At 41.7% G+C, this 20,556-nt stretch overlaps 2 protein-coding genes across 2 annotated transcripts in view; one reads left to right on the top strand and one right to left on the bottom strand.

The window, feature by feature from the left end:
- The window catches only part of LOC115775136 (zeta-sarcoglycan-like), a 58,804-nt gene extending 52,260 nt beyond the window's left edge, over nucleotides 1-6,544 (bottom strand). The window contains exon 1 of the mRNA XM_030722651.1: nucleotides 6,250-6,544. Within this exon, the coding sequence (XP_030578511.1) occupies nucleotides 6,250-6,288 (39 nt within the window). The 5' untranslated portion in view covers nucleotides 6,289-6,544. The remainder of the gene's footprint in view (nucleotides 1-6,249) is intronic.
- A 1,985-nt stretch (nucleotides 6,545-8,529) lies between these two features.
- LOC115775186 (dynactin subunit 6-like) lies at nucleotides 8,530-12,288 on the top strand. Its single transcript, XM_030722731.1, has 7 exons — nucleotides 8,530-8,629; nucleotides 8,837-8,901; nucleotides 9,001-9,106; nucleotides 9,197-9,285; nucleotides 10,903-10,950; nucleotides 11,520-11,662; nucleotides 11,777-12,288. The coding sequence occupies exons 1-7, from the start codon at nucleotides 8,595-8,597 to the stop codon at nucleotides 11,873-11,875; spliced, it is 585 nt and encodes a 194-aa protein (XP_030578591.1). The 5' UTR covers nucleotides 8,530-8,594; the 3' UTR covers nucleotides 11,876-12,288.
- The last annotated feature ends 8,268 nt before the right edge of the window (nucleotides 12,289-20,556 follow it).

Below are 20,556 nucleotides of genomic sequence, written 5' to 3'. Positions count from 1 at the left end.
CAGAACCAATATCGTTACACAATTCTCGATATCCAATTTGATACCAGTACAAAATGATTATTACACATGCTCTAGGCTCCATCTACCATGGGTAGTTTTTCCTGTGCCTGTGGGCGTCCTTTTTCTGGAAGAATTGCAGCTTCTGTACATACAATGCGACCTATGAAATTTTAAAAACAAACAAAATAAAAAATAAATTTAATGTGTTTCCAGAATTTTGGTATCGATATACAGTACCAGTCAAAGGTTTGGACACACTTACCCATGTGTGTCCAAACTTTTGACTGGTACTGTATATCTTATTCACCCTTACGTATGGGTTCTGGCCTTGTCCCAGTGAAAACCAACTCCTGAAATACCCACACTTAGTTTTCAAGTTAAACCTTGGTGCTTGTCAAATGTGCTGGTCTTTGACCTTCAGCAGGAAAAAGGAGAGCTTCGAGCTTTATAAATCTGTCCGAGAGAGAAGAAAACTGGACTCTTGAGCACTAAAGAAATGTACGGAGGGGAGGTTTCATGGACACCGGGTATTATCAAACACTGTAACCTCTTAAGGTAGTTCATCTGTGATTTCCACAATTAAAAAGCATCCAGCCTAAAAGTATCCAGCCTACAGTCTATATTCAAACCCTTCATGATCATAAAATTGAAACTGTTATAAATACTTAGGACTCTGGCTGAATGCTAGACTTACTTTTAAAAGCCATGCAGAACACGTCTTAAGAAAATTAGACAAAGATCATCTATATATTTTTATATAGATGTGTTTCTCATTGGCATGTTGTAAGATCATTGCACAATTCACGATTTTGTCTGTGCTTGATTGTGGTTATATGCACACACCTTGAAGCCTCTTGATTCTGTGCATCACAGCGCATTACGATTTATGACAGGTGATTCTTTTCTTGCTCACCCATGCAACTTATATGAAAAAATGGGATGGTCCTTCCTAGCGAATAGAAGAGAGGAGCATTGTATGATGTTTATTTACAAGTCTACTGCAAGTTTACTGCAAATACTGCCAATTTACTCAGCTCCTTGATTGAATTTAAACACAGTACTTGCAATGTCAGGTCACCGAACATTTGAGCTCTTTACACTTATTTACACTGAACTTGGAAAAACTGGTTTTAAATACCTTGCTGCATATAAAGGGAATGAGCTAAAACAAAACAAAAAAAAAAAACTATGAATCTACAGTAATTCCTCACTTATCGCGGGTGTTACGTTCCAGGACCACCCGTGATAAGTGAAAATTCACGAAGTAGGGACGCTATATTTATTTTAATACTTATACATTATTTTAGTAGTTATACACTATTATAAGTTTTTATAAACCCTCCCCACACACTTATACACCATATATATATTACTGTACAACACGTACTACGCATGTGAAGAACGAGTACCGCAAAGCCCGTGAAACAGCAAAAGTACCACAATAAATATTTTACACTAATATTGATTGAAAACCCGCGAAACAGCGAGTCCGCGAAAAGCGAACCGCAAAGTAGCGAGGGATTACTGTACTTTCTCTGATTTCACTGGAACATTTTAAAAGGTTATAGTTACTTATCTGCAACTACTAGATATGGGAATCACTAGACACCCCACAATATGATATTATCACAATACTTCACTCACAATACGATATTACTGCTATTTTTAACATTTTGTGATATGCTGAGTATTGCAATAACATGTATTACAATATATCACCTTTTTCAACTGCAAATTATGTCCCCAAAGTTAAACTTTGTCAGTATACGTTTCGTCCAATAAGATAATGTTAATCTCACTTATTTTTTTGCTGCAACATTTGATTGTCAAGCATACAAAACTGTCACTAAAACTTGCCATTGTCTGCTATCAGTCTGCGATTGAATGGGGTCGACTTGGCAATTATATGTAATCTGTTTCTGGTAGTACAGCAACTAACTGTGATGAATTGTCAAAAAAAAAAACATCACGTCTGTTGCTGTCTACAGATAGAAATTCACATTTAACTATTACTCAGCAGCCTTCCTGCTCTCAGGAATATATCCAGAATACAACCGGCTGACAGCCAGTTGAGTCACCTCAAGTTCTCCTCGTTGACATAGACTCATTCAGGCTGATGGCAACATGTTGGCAATCTGTCTGCATTTATAAATTAGACACCAATTGTTTGCAAACCTTCAGCAATCTCTCTGAGAGTGACTGCAGTCAGTCCAAGCCAGACTGCAACCGTTTGCAGAAAGGTTGCCTCCTATCATGAAACCTGTGCAATGACCTCATGATCGAAAGTGGTCATGAGTGTGCAACACCCTCAAGCTCTGGGCAACCATTTAGTCACCACAACTTGCAATCAGTCACAGAATGTCTCAGAATACAATCACCAGGCAGCCACAGATTTTTTTCTTGTAGATCCAGGGAGGCTGCTGTCCTATTTTTACTTGTGTTACTGAGCCATTAGCTTGCTCTGAATTAGGAGGTCGCTTTGTTGAGCTAAGTGTGTCCCGTGTTGGACGGTTTTTCAGTTGAGACGATTTAATGTGAGTTTGCTTGGCTAACGTTATGTCAGGATGGTGGTGCGTGAGATGAGCCCCCTTGTTTGTAGTGTTCCCAGAGTATTTTCATTTATTTAATAAAATATAAACATTTGGGGCAGCACGGTGGTGCTGCCTCTAACTGCTCACAGTTAGAATACCATCTGGAAGGCCTGGGTTCGATTCCATCTTGGCTCAGGCCCCACCCTCTCTCTGTGTGGAGTTTGGATGTTCTCCCTGTGTCTGCGTGGGGTTTCTCTGGGTACTCCGGTTTCCTCCCACAGTCCAAAGACATGCACTTACTGGGGTTAGGTTAATGGGAAACTCTAAATTGCCCATAGGTGTGAATGTGAGTGTAGATGTTGTCTGTCTCTCTGTGTTGGCCCTGTGACAGGCTGGTGACCTGTACAGGGTGTACCCTGCCTCTTGCCCCATGTCAGCTGGGATAGGCTCCAGCCCCCCCACGACCCTGAACAGGATAAGCGAAAGTGAATGGATGGATGGATAAATATTTGGTATCCCTGTAGCAATACAATATTGCCACTCAAAATACTATGCTTATCGACTTTTCCACACCCCCAAGCAACTACTCTGGTTTTTTTTTTAAATTTGTGATCATACATAATGTGTTGTTTTATTTAGTGGCTGCCTCAATTTCTGTATATGTTTTGTATACAGGTCTCTCTTGAAAAAAATCAATCACAATGAGACTACCTGTTTAAATAAAGAATTTAATAATAATAATCTGTTAAATGCTGTGTAGGTCAGAAACGGACTGACCTACACTGCTTCAAAGTAAAAAGCAATCTGACCCTTGCTGAATATTCGTATAGTTTAATCAAAATGAGACATTTTTAGCTTATGCGAGTTTTAGTATTGCTGTTCTTACTAATGCAAATAACAGCATTGACAATGACCATACGCGCATTCACAAATAGAAGTCTGAGACTGAATTAAACTCTGAGGCCTAAAATCTGTAAAGACCGGTTTATAGAAGAAAGTTTCCTCCACTCAGAGGTTTGAGCAGTCAAACGGAGCTGTCTGTACTGAAATCATCGAAATATGTTCTGCAGCACTCGAGACAAATGCCATGGATTATCGTGAACAGGTGGGTCTGAAATCATCTCCGATGGTTTACCATCTACAGCCCGTTTTACATGCAGGTTCTATTAATAGGAAGTAAACACCTACACATAAACTAGCTTCTCTGAGGTACAAAAGGCCAAAAAAGCTGCTATCTCTGTAGATGAAACTGTGTGCTGGAAACATCCTCGTGGATTTGTTGCGCAACCACAGTTATCCTCGCACATGCCTCTTCATCAATCCCGTTTAAGTTTGTGCTGAGATCTGAATCTGTCACTTTACTTTTCGCCTCGGGGTGGGACCAGGTCCTCGGAGCTTTCACTACAGATTTTACAGCTGGATCCAGCCAAAGCCGGCAATTACCCAGCAGTCCCTTCCCACTGCTGGCATGCCTCATCTTCAGCAATTAGCACAGAGGGTGATATTCTACACGCTGCTTTGATCAAACACACGACATGCTGCAGAGGCAGCAAAATACAGCTGAGACGCCCCTAATGAAAGAAAATGAGATGTTATTAATGCTTGATAACATTAATCAGCAAATCGGCGAGTGCTCTCTCGCTCACCGGTGCCACTGGAGTCCCGCAGGGATGCCTCAGCTGGAGGTAAGAAAACATTTGAGATGCACTAATGACTGGAAAGCTCGTACACATCCATCCCGCGTGTGAGCACTGCACAATCGCTGAGGCAGCAGCACGGAAAATAGATGGACACAATCTAGCTCCATATCTGACATCAAGTATTAAAGCACCTATTTATTTAGGTTCTTTGGGCTTTTATTTTGACAGAAAGACCAATCAAAGGGCCACCGTTGCGCCCGAATACACGACTGTAAGCGGGAAAGCCAATTACGTTCCTCAAAGCCGAGCTCATCGCGTTGACGTTACCCTCTCACACTTTGTTGATGTGACAATCAAGCACTTGGGTTTGGCGGGTAGGGGGCGGGGAGGGTGTGCTGTCAATAGTCATTCCACTTGTACGCAAAATCCAATTTTTGCAGCTCCTTCATCTCTGGCGGAGCTACAATAGCAGCAGAGTTTGTCAATGGGTTCATCTTTTGCAGTTTGGTTGCCCTTTCTGGATGGATCGATGGATGGCCGCGCGCTTCCTTAAAAGTCAAAGCAACAAGGTAACCGTGCTGTAAGTATGAGATCAGCGGGGATCAAAGATCTCCAATAAGTTCGGCGCAACAAAAGGTTGCAGCTGTTCAGTCGGCGCACTCACAGCCAACAAGTCAGAACATCACATCACAGGCTGTTTGAAGATGCTATTCAGGGAGAGCCTCCTTTTTGTGTTGCACACAGCTCTGCTTTTGAAGACACTTCCGTGAAATGGCAAATTGCCTGCACTTATGTAGAGCCTTTTAGCAGTAGATGGGTTCTTACAAAAGTGGTTTTACAATGTGTTTCCCTTTCACACACAAACGGCAGCTGCCTTTGGGAACAACTTGGGGTTCAGTGCCGTAACTCAAGGACACTCTGGCTCTCTCACCTGTCGCCTGTGCAACAATGCCTCCTGACCTTTGCATCATTAATTATAGTTGAGAGCTAATGTTAAGTCTCCGGGGCGGATTCTTCCACAGCTCTGGAGGCGGTCGTGGAGAGTGAGACGGACGACAAACTGCTGATGTAAACAAATGCACACTTCTCCACAGTAAACTAGCTTTCCCCGCTAATCCGCGGCAAATCCTTTGAGAGCCAACGGGGCCATTTTGGACAGCACCCCGTAGCAGTCATTTGCATTCATCAGAGGAATGCACAGGGGAAGTGCCAAACTGAACACAGCATTATCAACAGAAATGATGTCACAAAGCACCCCGAACAAAGCCTCTGTTTTAATTAGATAACACGGTGTCAATTCAAAGGATTCAACGGAGCACAGCGCTCGCTGAAAACAGGACAAACTGGTGAAAGGAAAAGTTGCAGACTGATTTGGAAGCGCTGGACGGACTCAGAGTGGGTAGGAGGGGGTTTCTCAACTGATAAAGAGTCACCTCACCTGTGATGGACTTCAGAGTTGCTTTTTTTTTTTTTTGGTGCTGCAGCACTGACAAGATGCACATACTGTACCCAGAGGTTACTGCCTCCACTGCTAGGCTGGAATAATAATGAGAAAGCATAGAGCAGAATATTCATAGGCTGTCACATTACAGTGATTCTTGAAGAGCAGGATGCATACAATATGAGGTATAGTGCAAAGGTGGGGGGTGTGGATGTGTAAAGGACTCCATGCAGACAGGCTTCTTGAAGTGCCTGAGCGCCGGTCAGTTGTTATTAATCACAGTCCGGCCTGTAGAGAGAAGCAGACACTTTCCATTCATCTTTAATTAGCTGGGATTTTTACAGGAACACTTGCAGCCGGAGGGTGCACCTGTTGCAGAGAGGACTCTACATGAGTTTGAGCTGCTGCATTAAAACAACATCATCAACATTTTAAAAAATAAAATAAAATTCACAGGCATCCACAGGTGTCCTCCTGCCCTGCAGAGCACGGCTCGAACTCTTTTAATGCCGGGAAATTTAATATGCGCCGTAAACTATTATTAATTCCACCTGTAAAAATATGTCTGTTCTAATTCAAATAAATAATAATAATAATAATAATAATAAGCAGCAGGTGCTTTTCACTGTTGGCTTACCTTGAGAGTCTCTATGTCCAGAGTAGCCGACTGCTCCATTTTCCAATAGCATTTGTCACACTTACATTATTCCCACAAAGTTGACGCGAACGCATGAAATTCAGCTCCTCCGCCGCGCTGGGTAGCCGCACTTCTTCACTCTCATTAGGAGAAAAGAAATACCTAATGTTTCAGGCAGGTTATAATCTTCATATATATTTTAACAGTATATTTAAGTTGTTTAAACTGTATTTTGTACGGAAACCAGTGTCCAAACGGGCTGCGGTCTAATTAACGCGCACCGGTTTGTGCGCTCCCCCTCCGCAGCTCGCTTTGAGCCGCTTCGCTCTCCCTCAAAACTCAACCAGCGACAAGTGAGCCCCAATAACCAGCGGGACATCCGCTACTGAAACTTCAAAATAAAAGTCGGTAGCTGGTGATGCCTATTCGCTACTCGGAGAGAGGCAACCACAGCAGGTTTTTGTTAAGCTATTTATTGTCTGCGTAGGCTGTCAGTCATCCACGTCATGGTCACGTCTGGAGCTTGTAAAAGCGACTGGACTTCTTTAAAGTGTCTTGAAGATGTTTCACCTCTCAGTCGAAAGGCTTCTTCAGTTCTAAAACTGTTCATCTTCTCCCATCTTACTCTGGCCCTCGCATCCTCCTCTGCCACACCAACCCTCTGCACATCCACAAACTTTGTAATTTTCCTCTTCTCCTCCTCTTTCTCGCTTCTCGCTCTATCTTCAACATCCTTTGTCCATTATATCCACTGTCTCTCCTCGGCACAGGCCTCTCTAATTTTGTCTCCAAATTGCTCAACCTGAGCTCTGGTGTGCTCATTTCCAATCCTGTCCATTCTGGTCACTCCCAATGAAAATCATAACATTTTCAGCTCTGCCACCTCAAGCTCAGCCCTTGTGTCTTTTTGTCAGAGCAGTACATCATAGCAGATCTCACTACCACATTGTAAGCTTTACCTTTCACTCTTTCTGCTATCCACCCTGTCTGCACTCTTTTCTTGTGCACCATCCATTGCTTTGCATAGTTGACCCCTGGTTGACCCCAGGTAATTAAACTCACCTACCTTCATTACCTCCACTCCTTGCGACTTCACCTTTTCACCTGCCTCCCCCTCACTGATCCACTGGTCCTGCTAAAACAGCAATCTAGAAAACGGAAATAGATACTCAGAGGTTGAATAGACTTAACTGAACACAGGGGATTACTGAACGGTAGGGCCATGCCGAGTAGGCCAAAACGGGTTGGAAAGTAAGATGCAAAAAAGAGACACGAAATGGTTACAAAGTAATACGAAACACACAACAGTGAGACCAAATAACACTCAGAAGATGCATTGTGATGATTCCTGCCTTTTTTTTTTTGGTTGCGGTGTCTTGGTCCTCGGTGCACAGAAATGTCAGCGCTTGAGTAAAATTACATAATGTGTAAATAATTGAAATGAATGAGAATTGAAATTTGCATAGCTGCTTACGTTTCACTGTCGCACTCTTGTGTCTTACTGGGACGCTTGAATAGATCAGTGGTTAAAGCTGTTAGTAACTCTCAAGCTCTCTTACAGTGGCTGAGAAAGTCTAGGATGAAGGTTAACTTCTCTTTTCAAAAAAAAACAAACAAAAAACAAACTAATTGTAAACTAATAGTATGACATGACGAAAGTAGATAATTTTAATCTGAAAATATGATACTGTTCAATTTCCGGATTATTCCTCGTGAACTTTGGTTGACTTTAGAGAAGTTAAAGCCCGCTTAACGGACAATACAACGCCAAAAAATTACGCGTCCAAAACTAATGAGCACATCAAGCAGCAAGCTTCTCATAAAAACCCAGAAGAAAGCCGGCAACACAAAAATCTCATTTAATTTGACACTAAAGTATCAGGTGTTTCCTCACTGTTAAAGGGCATCAATTTAACTGGCTCACTCTGCAGCGCCGTCACTTCCCAAAGGTTGGTGATTGCTGCTCCCTGCAGGAGGCACAGCGATAGTGCAGCAAAAAGGAGACGGCAGTGGTGTGCAAAAACAAAAAAAAAAAAAAACCCCACAAAGTCAGCGGGACTTTCAGTGGTCATTAGACTGGTCCTGAAATCTGAGCTCAATACGAACACGCGTCCGACTGACGCTGCAGTCTGCAGAAGTCCACTCAATTTGTGCTGCAAGTTGCTCCTGCTCATAGGGTTGCAGTTCATTGCAGCATGTTTATGCTCCCAACAGGGGAGTGGAGAGTGTGTGTGTGTGTGTGCGTGTGTGTGTGCGCGCGCCTCAGACAAACGCAATCAACCCCTGAGCTCCCGAACTGAAGGACTAATAATCGACTGTGGCTCATTTCGTTCATCATCGCAGGGATGTCAGACGCCAAGCAAATAATGGCACAGAAAAGGTAGACCCCCCCCTCCCTCCCCTGCACTGCACCGTGTGTGGCTTATTTTGGAACAGTGACAGCTGTCAGGAAATTAAGATGTCCTATCATATTTTCGATGTATTGCACTAGCTGAGGTTGTAGCGGCCAGGTGATAACCAATATGCGTCATGTAGCCTTCGTGTATTTGAATAATGATCTTATATATCGCTGTCTGTGTTCCCGCAGTGCTAAAATCGCCGCTGGAGCCGTTGTGTGCGTTGAAAGCGAAATAAGAGGAGATGTGACCATTGGTGAGGCTGCTTTTATTACTACCATTTGAAAAGAAGAAGAAATAACTGCTGCTGCTGCTGCTTTGGGCTCCAGTAAATCCAGCTGTTCTTCTTTCACAGGTGCTAGAACAGTTGTGCACCCCAAAGCGCGGATCATAGCAGAGGCAGGGCCTATAATTATTGGAGAGGGTAATCTAATAGAGGAGCAGGCGCTCATTATTAACAGGTAAGCAATAGGTGCTGTGTGACGATACGTTCTCGTTTCTTTTTTTCTGTGTGATCGTTGCATTTCCACTCATTTAATGTCTCTTGTTAGTTATCCGGAGAATATAATGCCAGACTCGGAGGGAGCTGAGCCGAAGACCATGACAATCGGGACTAACAACGTGTTTGAAGTTGGATGCGGTATCCTTTGCAGTAACAACAGCCTGTATATTATTTTTGTTGCTTGATAAGGTAAAATGTTTCTGTAAGATCATTTAGAAACCCTGTTGTCCATACAGAGTTTGTCCACCAGAGGGCACTAACAGGCCTTGGCTTACTGTGTACTATCTACTCCAAACTTCTGTTTTTGGAGTAGCTTTGCGTGATTCACAGTTAAAAATAACTGCATTTCGATGAAAATTCCTAGAGGTGTCAGGGGTAGTACAAGGAACAACTGGTTAATTTTGGTGGTGATCCGGATCACCAGGAATCTTTAAAGGGATGTGAGGTAGGGACAGTATTCACTTTTTTGTGCTATCAAAAAGTTTTGAACCAAAATTGATGAAACTTTGTGGAAATATTCCTTAGGGGGCCAAGAACATATCATTTAATTTTCAAGGTCAAAGGTCACCAAAATTTCTCCAAAAAACCCAACCTTTTCTCAATTACTCTTATAATACATAATTCATTCTCGTTTTCTTCATCCATCCTCTTCCACTCATCCTGTTCAGGGGGGGGGGGGGGGGGGTGGAGCCTATCCTAGTTGTCATATATCCTGTACAGGTCACCAGCCTGTTGCAGGGCTAACACAGAGAGACAGACAACCATCCACACTCACACCTATGGGCAATTTAGAATCACCAATTAACCCTACCATAGTAACTATATGTCTTTGGACTGTGGGAGGAAACCCACACAAACACAGAGAGAACATGCAAACTCCACACAGAGAGGCCCGGGCCAAGGGGGATTCAAACCCAGACCTTCTAGCTGTGAGGCAGCAGTGCTAACCACCACACCACTGTGGTTCTTTTTAAATAAAAAAATACTCACAATAATGCAAAGCCAGCTGCAAACCCTACACAAAAATCACATGTACAAATACAATTCATATCTCTGCAAATGTTTGTTTTTCTTTGTTCATTTAGTGTTTTTTAGAGGATGCTATTAGGGGACATAAACATAAAATATATCCAGACTGTATATGTTCATGTGGATCTCGTTTTTTTTTTCCATAAAAATATTAAGTCGTATTTTACATTTTTCAAAAGTCAATAAAATAAATTTCTAATCTGTGTGATGTAGTAATTTATGATGGAGTATGACAACATTGGTTGGTATCTATGGCAGCGTAGTATGGGCACACAGACTATTTGGGGTGGGTGAGGTATGCGCTCTGCTGAGTGTCCTTCTAGTTTTCTATTAATTTTTAACTTGAAGGTTTCAAACTGTGCCCGTTCTTTGAATTATTGTGGTTTAGTAGATAAATACTCACTCGTAGCACTTTCATAAATGATTAAACTTCTGATTAAAAACTCTACAAGGTTTACAAGAAACCACTGATTGATCGCAACCCACACAGCGCTATCACCACAGGCTAAAGATGGAAAAAGCTGCCAGCGTCACCAAGGGGGCAATTTTTGCAGGCTGACTGGCAAGGACTGACTTTATTTAAAGTTTACCCACAACTGTAACAATATATATGACAGAAAGAAAAAGCAGAAGTGGTAAGATGTGTTTAAAAAAAGCAACAGTATGCCATAATTTGATAACATCTCAGCTGTTCATTGGTTGAAATCCTTAACAATTCTGCCTCAGTCTCTCAAGCTTTGAAAATTGGAGACAACAATGTGATTGAGTCCAAGGGTAAGTGCTGTATTAGGATTGTGGAAAAAACAAATTTGTTATGATGTGCTGTGCAAAGTCTGCCCATCCTGTCTTTATACTTTGCTTCCAAGCAGCCGGACTTTCTTGTAATTTTTAAAATGCTCTTGAGCAATATTTCTCCAGGCTCTCTGAAGGTTTTTCAAAGTTTTTCTTTGGACATTGGCTGCTTTTTCACTCATTTTCAGTCCAGTCCTTGTACGTGACCTTTTCTGACCACTCAACACTGATCCATAAATCATTCAAGCATAAAGGCCCCTAACTCAAGGCACTTTGTTACTAGCAGCCTGTCACAAAAACACATCATTTGTTTCCATTTCTTTAGTTGAAAGTACAAAAATATCAAAGATGATACAGATTGACAGGCATAAATAGCATTTCTTCATTTTTCAGCATGACAATGATCCCAATTACACTGCCAGTGCAGTATTAGCAAACCTGGATAAAAATCACACAATATTACACTATTACACTGTACTGTATATTAAAATCAATGCAAAAAAAAATCTGATTTTATCATTATAGAGTATTTTTGTCATATTAATTCCCAGCTGATCTCGGGAGAAACGTGATCCTGACCAGCGGCTGCATCGTCGGCGCGTGCTGTCAGATCAACACGTGCGAGGTGGTGCCGGAGAACACGGTCGTGTACGGCTCAAACTGCATCAGGCGTGTGCAGAGTGAAAAGCCACAGGTCAGTGCTTCGCTGACACTCGTCTGCGAGTCGCCAAGTTCTGTAGGCTTGTGCGCACATTTGTGTAACCAGGGATGGTTTTATTTCTTTCTTTCTTTATTTGGAATCATGCAGCCTCAGACTCTGCAACTGGACTTCCTCATGAAGATCCTGCCCAACTACCACCACCTGAAGAAGACAGTGAAAGGAAACAGCACGCCTGTAAGAAACTAGTGAAGATCCAGAGGAATGAAACCCCAAGCACCTCCACACGCAGACTCCTTAAACTCTTGCACTTCACGTCATGCCTGCCTATCCTACAGTTCAGTATTTTACTGTCGAATTTTAAGTCTTTGCGGTCATCTTCATTCTGCCATTGAGAACAACCACGTGCTACATTTGCACTTTTGCTTTTAGATGAATATTATGAAATGGCAAATGCATTATGCCTATTTATGTTAATGTCTCTCATCTATATTTATAAATGCTCTAATAAAACTACATAAATAATGCAGTAACAATTCAAACAGGATTCCTTTCAAGCTCAATTACTTTATAGATCCAATATTTTTTGACCACTAGGAGGAACTGTTGAGCAGCTGTTGGCTGAAGGCTTTGTTTCATCAGGTGATGCAAAATATCCAATTAAAGCAGCTTTTATAAATAACACGACTAAAAATATCTATGTTTTTATGCCAGAAATACTCATATGATCAAGTTTGTAGGTGGTTTAAAAATAGTTCTTTCAAAGGAACCATGATTTGGCTGTAAACTCATTTATCATTTAATAAGTGCTATTACTGCGCAAAAGTGATGCCTTTAAAGATAAGGATGGGTGTGGTAGCCCCCTTCTTGAATTTATTGGGTTGCCAGTCATGTGCCCTCCCACCGGAGGTAGCCAAATTGGTGCCGTGGGTGGGTAAAGTGGGAATTCCACACAGAGCTTGGTTCATTGTAAGCGACACGGGTGTGGTTGCATTTCTACTGCAGGATGGGTCTGAATAATGCCTGGCCCTCCCCTCATCGTGTCTAAGCCCCCTTTGGAGGGGAGGGTGCTCCCATCTGTACCACAGACACAGATTTGGATGCGGCTGGATATGTGTGTGTGTGTGTGTGTGTGTGTGTGTGTGCGCGCGTGTGTGTGTGTGTGTTTGGTGGACAGTCAGCAGAGCATCACTGCCTGAAACACCTGACATAAAAAGTTCAGAAGTCACAGTTTACAGTTGTTTCCTTTAGCTGTAAAACAAGCTCAAGGCCACTGCCCATGCTGGTTTACAGGGCTGGTGTCGTGCTCAGTGCACACTACAGCAGCTCCCTGTAGGAGGCCCACAGCTGGTGTCACACACTGCCAATACTCATTTGAACATGTCACGGTGGAATCCCACGAGGGGTCCGCATCAACCTGGGAGCTAATTACTTCAGCAGAGGAGTGCAGCCGGGGCCACGTCTAGGCTCCTATCTGTTCGCACTTCTTCAGTTTTGCTTCTTTTTTTTTTTTTTTCCCACTACCCTCATTTTTTATTTTGGGGTGTTGCCGAAGCGTCAGTTTACTTTAATGTGACAAGGAAGACAGATGCTGCGCGCAGTTGCATGGATGTGCAGAGTGATAAAGACCTCATGGGGCTAGTGTGGCCTTTAATCTGCAGTGGGTTCTTACACTGGCAAAATGGCTGTGATGATAGCAACTTGTGGCAGGAATTTGAGAGGAAGTTGAAACGTGCTATATTTGGAAGCAGCTATTTATACCCCTCTCTTACTGTACTGTTGTGAAACTGAATTAACCAGCTCCCACTTATTTGTAAAAGCATGCTGCTCTTGATTGTGTGGTATTCACTTTTTTTTTTAATATCTCAAGTCGTTATTTGGCTTTAGCTGCAATATGCAGCATTCTTTGAAGAGTTAATAATATCTTAAACAAAGAGAAGCGTGAGATTTTAGGGAAAGCAGTGCTGAGTACTGAGAAGGCCGCTGGAAAAAATGTGAGTGCGCACCATTTGGAAACATATCAAGCTACTGCTACAAAGCCACTGTAGCCAGTCATGTTCAAACAGGCCACCAGTTGCTTTTAGAGGATATAAAAGCTTTCTGACAGCTGACCTTTGCATCCAGGTCGAAAAGTGAAATGTGACCTATAGGCCACAGTGATTTCCATTGCAATCCCACAGAAATAATTAATTTCATCACAATGGGGACCCGCAGCCACTGGATGTCATGCCTTTTTAGCCGTGTTAGCAGCCCGGCTCGGTCACTTTGGCTGTGTCGTTTTGGTACATCCAGCACTTTAGTTTACAACTAAACACCAAGTGACACAAAGGCTGAAAAGCGCGGAGTGGTATGCCACTCAATGGCATATGTTAAATTCCTGCTGCTCTTGGGTGGTTTGTTGCTGGTATTCCACTAACACGAGCCACTTTCCAGTGGCAGGTGCTGCTTGATGCTGGTTAACCACTATTGGCTGTCACTTCAGTATGCACGTTTAGGGCCAAGAGATCTTTTGCGTGGCAAACATTTTGACTTTACAGTAGGGAAAGCACAGGTGGAATAATTGATGGATCGCTTCCTCTGAGTGTCCCAGCGAGCCATTACAGCCTCAAGCTGATTATTACACTCGTGCAACATTTAAAGAGAAGTCGACTTTTTTTTTTTTTTATCTTGTTCATGTTAAATTTAGCTAATTTCAATTTTAATGCTCTTTACAGCCTGTTACAAAAATTGGTTTGGGCCTTGCTGGACAATTCTCCCCTTCATACCTCCAACCAAAACTGGAACCAATGTGTGCTAACTGGAGTCACATATTTGGACCTTCCCAATTAGTTTGTGCTGTTGGAGCTGTTTTGGACATTTAATGGTATCATCTGAATAATTTTAAGGCTTACTGTGTGGTACAGACTATCCAAGGAATCCAAGGACCAGATACAGTAGGTCCACAACACTTCAACAGGATTCAGAACTGAACCCTAAAGTCCTGGGTTTACCCCTCTGATTTCTGGCACTCCCCTTAGAGCCCAGGTACTGATGCTTCTTGTGATCCATAGCAACTCACAATACCATGTTTGCCAGCTTTGGAGAGTACCAGTGGTGACAATTCTTGAGATGGCAGGACACCTTAGGCGGCCCTGACTGCGACGCTTCCTCTAAACGCTTCCATTTGCCACAGAATATTTTTCTCCCTCGTCCTCCTCTCATCCATTGCCCTTGGCTTCTCTGAGCAATGGTCTTTCTGCATGGTAATGCTAGCATTTACATAAATGAATTCTGCATTTTGCCATTTTTATGTGCACATATGGTATTGAAATAAGCAGTTAACAGACAAAAGACAGGGATGTGTAAAATAAAGAATTGAAGCTCAGCATCCATATGGAGATGGGTCTCCATGAAGATTTACATTCTGAATTCAAAATAGAAGAAACAAGAATCAAAAAACAAGTACAAGAAGTAGCAAAAATTACAATGACCATACAAAATTTATATTCACTGTAAGCTTGGGCCAATGCAACATATGTGCTGAGTAATTCTGCTGGTCAAAGCGAACTGCAGAGAGCAAATTACTTTTTTCTTTTTTTGCCTGAACGTTGTTTAGTAATGATTAAAGGCAGTAGGAAGGAAAAAGGCTTTAGGGCCCTGGTTTTATTTTAACCTTTTATTAGTTCCACTATACAACAAAAGAGAACTTACTTAGCTTCACATACTTCCCTTTAACCTGTCCTAAGACATTTTAAGACCACTCAACAACATTCAAAAGGAACATTAAAGTGCGTAACATTGACTTGTGTCAGCAATTGGGAATTTAAGCCTGGGAGACACACTTAACACGCCCCGTGTTCTCTACTTAACCCTTCCTCTGCCCAATGAACCATAAAAGTTTATGGTAGTATCTATTGACAAAGGTTTGTGCCTTTTGCTAAGGATTCTTTATCGTTACACAACTGCAGGCCTGTCTATACATTATGCAGACAGAAAGGTGTTTTGATGAGTCAGGTTAGGCTCATTTATGGACTCACATTGACCCGATCTGTGTAATCTCAAGAGATTAATGCAGCACAACAATTCACGATGAAGCTGAATTTCTTCAACCCCAACTGATTTTTTTGTTATTGCTGAAATATTAACCTAACCTTGAATCAACTTTTGAGTCTAACAAAGATTCTCAGAACAAAAAGAAAATTAAATCTGTGTGGTGATTATTTTCTACAAGTTGTTTAAATTTCTTTCTACAAGTGATTGAATGATAAGCAGAATATAAATTAAGCTAAATTAAACTAAGGCTTCATCTTTTTGATGGTAGTGTTTTTTAGTGCTTGGTTTAGCTAAGCCATACCAGTGGCCATTATATGGTACCAATACCTGAGCAACTACTGCATTCCTATCAGCCTGAGGTGGAGGCTGATCATTGTGCGCTTGTTAGCATATGCTTGTTAACAACTAACAGGCTGGTGAAAATGGTGAACTGCACAACTTTCATTAGCATTGCCATTGTTAGCATGTTGCTACAACTTTTGGCTCAAAACACCAAAAAAATTGATTGCCCTGAGTTAATTTAGAATTTGGTTGTGGATGATTTGTGGATGTCATACAGCCCAGTTCATCAGTGTTTTTTTTTTTTTTTTGGACCAGTCTCTATAAACTCTGTACAGGAAAATCTGAGTAGATTAGCAATTTCTGAAATACTCACACCATCCTGTCTGACGCCAACAGCTTCAGCAGGTGGTTGTGTGATTGGGTCCTAATGCCTTATCCCAACTGCCTCTGTAAACTTTATAAATTCACATATTCTGAGCTCTTAATCTTATAACATAAATCTAAATATCTTTGATCCTTTGGACTGCTCACAGTCTACACTTACTAATACATCCCTATATAATGTTCTCAAACCACTTTCTCATATTGAAATAATAATTAGCAACCAACCAATCACCAACAGGAAGCCAGTAAAAGACCCTTTGCTCTTGTCCGCATTAAACCCAACCTGTCTTGATCCACTAATACCTCCGTCACAAGATGTTTATTACTGATGACATCATTATTAGCAGTAAACTGGACTTTATGCTTCTTACTGCAACCTGGCCTGAAAAGACTGGAAACACAGAGCTGATTGAAACATCACCCACTAACTATAATTTTGAACATTGCACCTGTACAAACAGGAGGGATGGTGGGATCGCTGTTATATATAAAAACATTTCTAATTGGAAATCTTTGTCATTTGACAATTATATGAGTTTTTAATTTTCACTCTCAATATTCACATTGACTACAGCAACAACTCAGATGGCAAACAGTTCTTCAGGTTATTAGAATGTTTCTCAAAGTCTTTATGATAAGTATCAATCAGACCAGTCGTAACACAGAAACAGCTCTTGCTAAAGTCATCAATGACCTAAAGATTAACAGTGACTCAGAGGGTCTCACACGGCTTCTACAAACATTTGTGAAAGAGTAAGTCGCTCTCAGGAGCTCAGTGAATTCCAGCGTGGTACCGTGATAGGATGCCACCTGTGCAAGAAGTCCAGCCGTGAAATTACCTCACTACTAAATATTCCACAGTCAACTGTTACTGGTATTATAACAAAGTGCAAAGACAAACAACAAAGACAACAACTCAGCCATGAAGTGGTAGGCTATGTAAAAACACAGAGCGGGGTCAGTGGATACTGAGGTGCATAGTGCACAGACGTCACCAACTTTCTGCAGAGTCAATCGCTACAGACCTCCAAACTTCATGTGGCCTTCAGATTAGCTCAAGAACAGTGTGTAGAGAGCTTCATGGAATGGGTTTCCATGGCCGAGCAGCTACATCCAAGCCGTACATCACCAAGCACAATGCAAAGGATGCAGTGGTGTAAAGCACACCGCCACTGGACTCTAGAGCAGTGGAGACGTGTTCTCTGGAATGATGAATCATTCTTCTCCATCTGGTAATCAGATGGATGAGTTTGGTTTGGTGGTTGCCATGAAAACGGTACTTGTCTGACTGCATTGTGCCAAGTGTGAAGTTTGGTGGTGGTGGTGGTGGTGGTGGTGGGGGGGGGTTATGGTGTGGGGTTGTTTTTCAGGAGTTGGGCTCGGCCCCTTAGTTCCAGTGAAAGGAACTCTTAATGCTTCAGCATACCAAGACATTTGGACAATTTGATGCTCCCAACTTTGTGCTAACAGTTTGGGGATGGCCCCTTCCTGTTCCAACATGACTGCACACCAGTGCACAAAGCAGGACCATAAAGAGTTTGGTGTGGAAGAACTTGACTGGCCTGCACAGAGTCGATAGAGCACTTTTGGGATAAATTAGAGCAGAGACTGAGCCAGGCCTTCTCGTCCAACATCAGTGTCTATAAAATAAATAAATAAATATATATATATATATATATATATATATATATATATATATATATATATATATATATATATATATATATATATATATATATACACACAAGTCTTTATTTTATCACATTGAGTTGGCATGTAATGAAATGTGCTATATAAATAAAATTGCCATTGCAATAGATATTTGGGTTAATGAGCAGCCAAACAGTGTCCGGTGAGTGTATTACTGAAATAATGTTTCACATGTCGTGGCTTAAAGTAAAGTCTGAATATCACTGCAGAAATGAGAGAGAACATTATCTGCATCTTCCAGACATCTATGCTCCCACGATCACATTCTTTTTCTTTTATTCTAGTAGCATTGCAGCAATTAAGTCAGGCATCCCCTCCTTTTGCCCACACTCTAGAGGAAGTATTTGTCTTTTAAGTTTTTTCTGGAATTGTGAGTCGTCATACTGTCTTCTGTGTCTAACATTCCTTCCATGTTATGGCAAGGTCTGTACGATATGGACGTGTAAGTCACAGATTCTGGCTATCAGGAAAATCTGATTAAAACATACACTATGAGTTAACACAGTATGCACAAAAATGATGCACAGAGGCTGCCCAGAGGCAAAGGCATACCCGAAAAGACACGGCTTTAAAAAAAAAAAAAAAAAGAGGCTGCAGTGGCTTAGTATTGTTAAAATACAAAAGGATTTATTGCAGCAAAATGTTGTCTCTGAAGGCAGCAATCTCTATACACATGACTTGAAAGGATGGAAAGGAAGGAGAAAAAGCTTGCCTATTAAAAACAAGCATGAAAAAGAAATTACTGGTATTGTCACATGGTGTGATTTTTGTGTTGCACAGAGGTGGAGTAATTAATTAGAGCTTTGGTTGTGAAGAGGCCACTGAAAAAGGACTGGGCAAAGTGAAACAAAGCACCAAACCTCTCTAGGCCAATTAGAGCGGGTCAATCTGACCACAAATTGCTCATTAGTGATCTTAGAGGAAGATCAAAGGGCACTAAGAATCAGGGAGGAACACTCTGTATCAGTAAGTCCAAGGAATGGAATGACCTGGCTCCAGTCCCAATGAGAGCCACTTACCCCATATCACTCAGAAGGGTGAAGTACATCTGCTCTGCCAAACACTGATCTGCTAGCTTTACAGACAGGCCTGCTTGTTTTTACAGATGACGTCTACATGGATTGCAACATTGTTCACACTCTTTTTTTTTTTTTTCTGTTTTGGTAATACTGGACAAAGATAGTAACTGTGGAGAGCAGCTGTAAGAAGTTTGCCTTTGAGATGCTGGAATGCAAAGAAAGGGTGTGGAAGAGCTGCAGGCTAAGCAAGACAGTGTTGAGTCATCTGACTGCAGTGCTCACCGAGCGGATTACAATGACCGCAGGGGTCCTCCCTCAGGGATCCTCCCTCAGGGATCCACCGCCGGTCAATACATCGGCAATGTGTCATGATAGATTCCTGTTTTGGGGTTAATATCAAGCTGGCGTTTTAGCTATGAGTCACTGATCCAGAAGATGATCCGTGTCTCAATCTTCAGTCCTGCTTTGGTTGTTGAATAACTTGTTACAGAAAGTTCTCCAGTTCTTGCAGCAAGACTCTGACATATTGGGAAACAGTGGGAAGATAATGGGAAAATATTAAGCTCCAGTTGGAGCTTTAGCCTTGCATGAAGACTGGAAAGAGTGGGGAAACAGCTAGTCTACCTCTGTAAACAGGTAACCGTGTTGAGCCACCTCTAAAGATGACTAATTATCATGCAACAACTCATGTGTTTGTGCTGTAAAAAACAAAATAAAAAAACCCATAAAAGTAGGTGTAAAAATGACACTTCAGGTGTTAGAGGTTACATATTGGGCTGTAACATGGCCCGCAGTCTGTAACTTCCTGGATACTTCATTAGTCATCTGGCAGCACTGAAGCAACAAATTTCTTACTTTCACGTTTGTTTTTTGGAATAAGAAAATAAGAATAAAACAATTATGGGCCGCACTGAAAGATTAGTCATTAATTTATCCACAGAATGGTTTTAGAGTGGTCAGTAAGACTGAAACAATGCTACATGAATGCCATTCCACTTTCATTTCCGCAAGAAGCTGCTAGCTATTTTCACACATGCACTCCTGCCCTCAGCTTTTCTTGACAGTTCCCAGTGGAGATGCACGTAAAGGCACAAATGACACACACTGCGTTGCCAGCTCCCTAGTACAAAATCTTGTGTGAGGTCTGATTGCAAGACTGTAAGAATAGCGCAGGTAATTGTCCTAGTGCTGATGCTATGTCCTGCCTCCTTCCCTCTCCTCCAAGCAGCTCCCTCAGCTAAACCAAACGGAGCATTTTCCTGTGTGTTACATATGAGAAAAGAAATCTTCGCACAATGCTGAGACCTGATTCGCCCAACGTTATCTGGTGTCCACATGTGCAGACATCTAAGGAAATTTCTCAGCAGGACTCATTTAAAAGACCTTCAGGAAAGCTGGTGAAATATTAAACCAATATAATATGGTAAGAAGTGAGCTTTGGAGGTATTGATAGTTTTTTGTTTTGTTTTTTTTTTAGCTTTGAACAGAGCCAGGTTTGATTAT

Source organism: Archocentrus centrarchus, assembly GCF_007364275.1.
Source record: "Archocentrus centrarchus isolate MPI-CPG fArcCen1 chromosome 18 unlocalized genomic scaffold, fArcCen1 scaffold_23_ctg1, whole genome shotgun sequence".
Classification (NCBI taxonomy): domain Eukaryota; kingdom Metazoa; phylum Chordata; class Actinopteri; order Cichliformes; family Cichlidae; genus Archocentrus; species Archocentrus centrarchus.
This window is presented reverse-complemented; position numbering and strand designations above follow the sequence as displayed.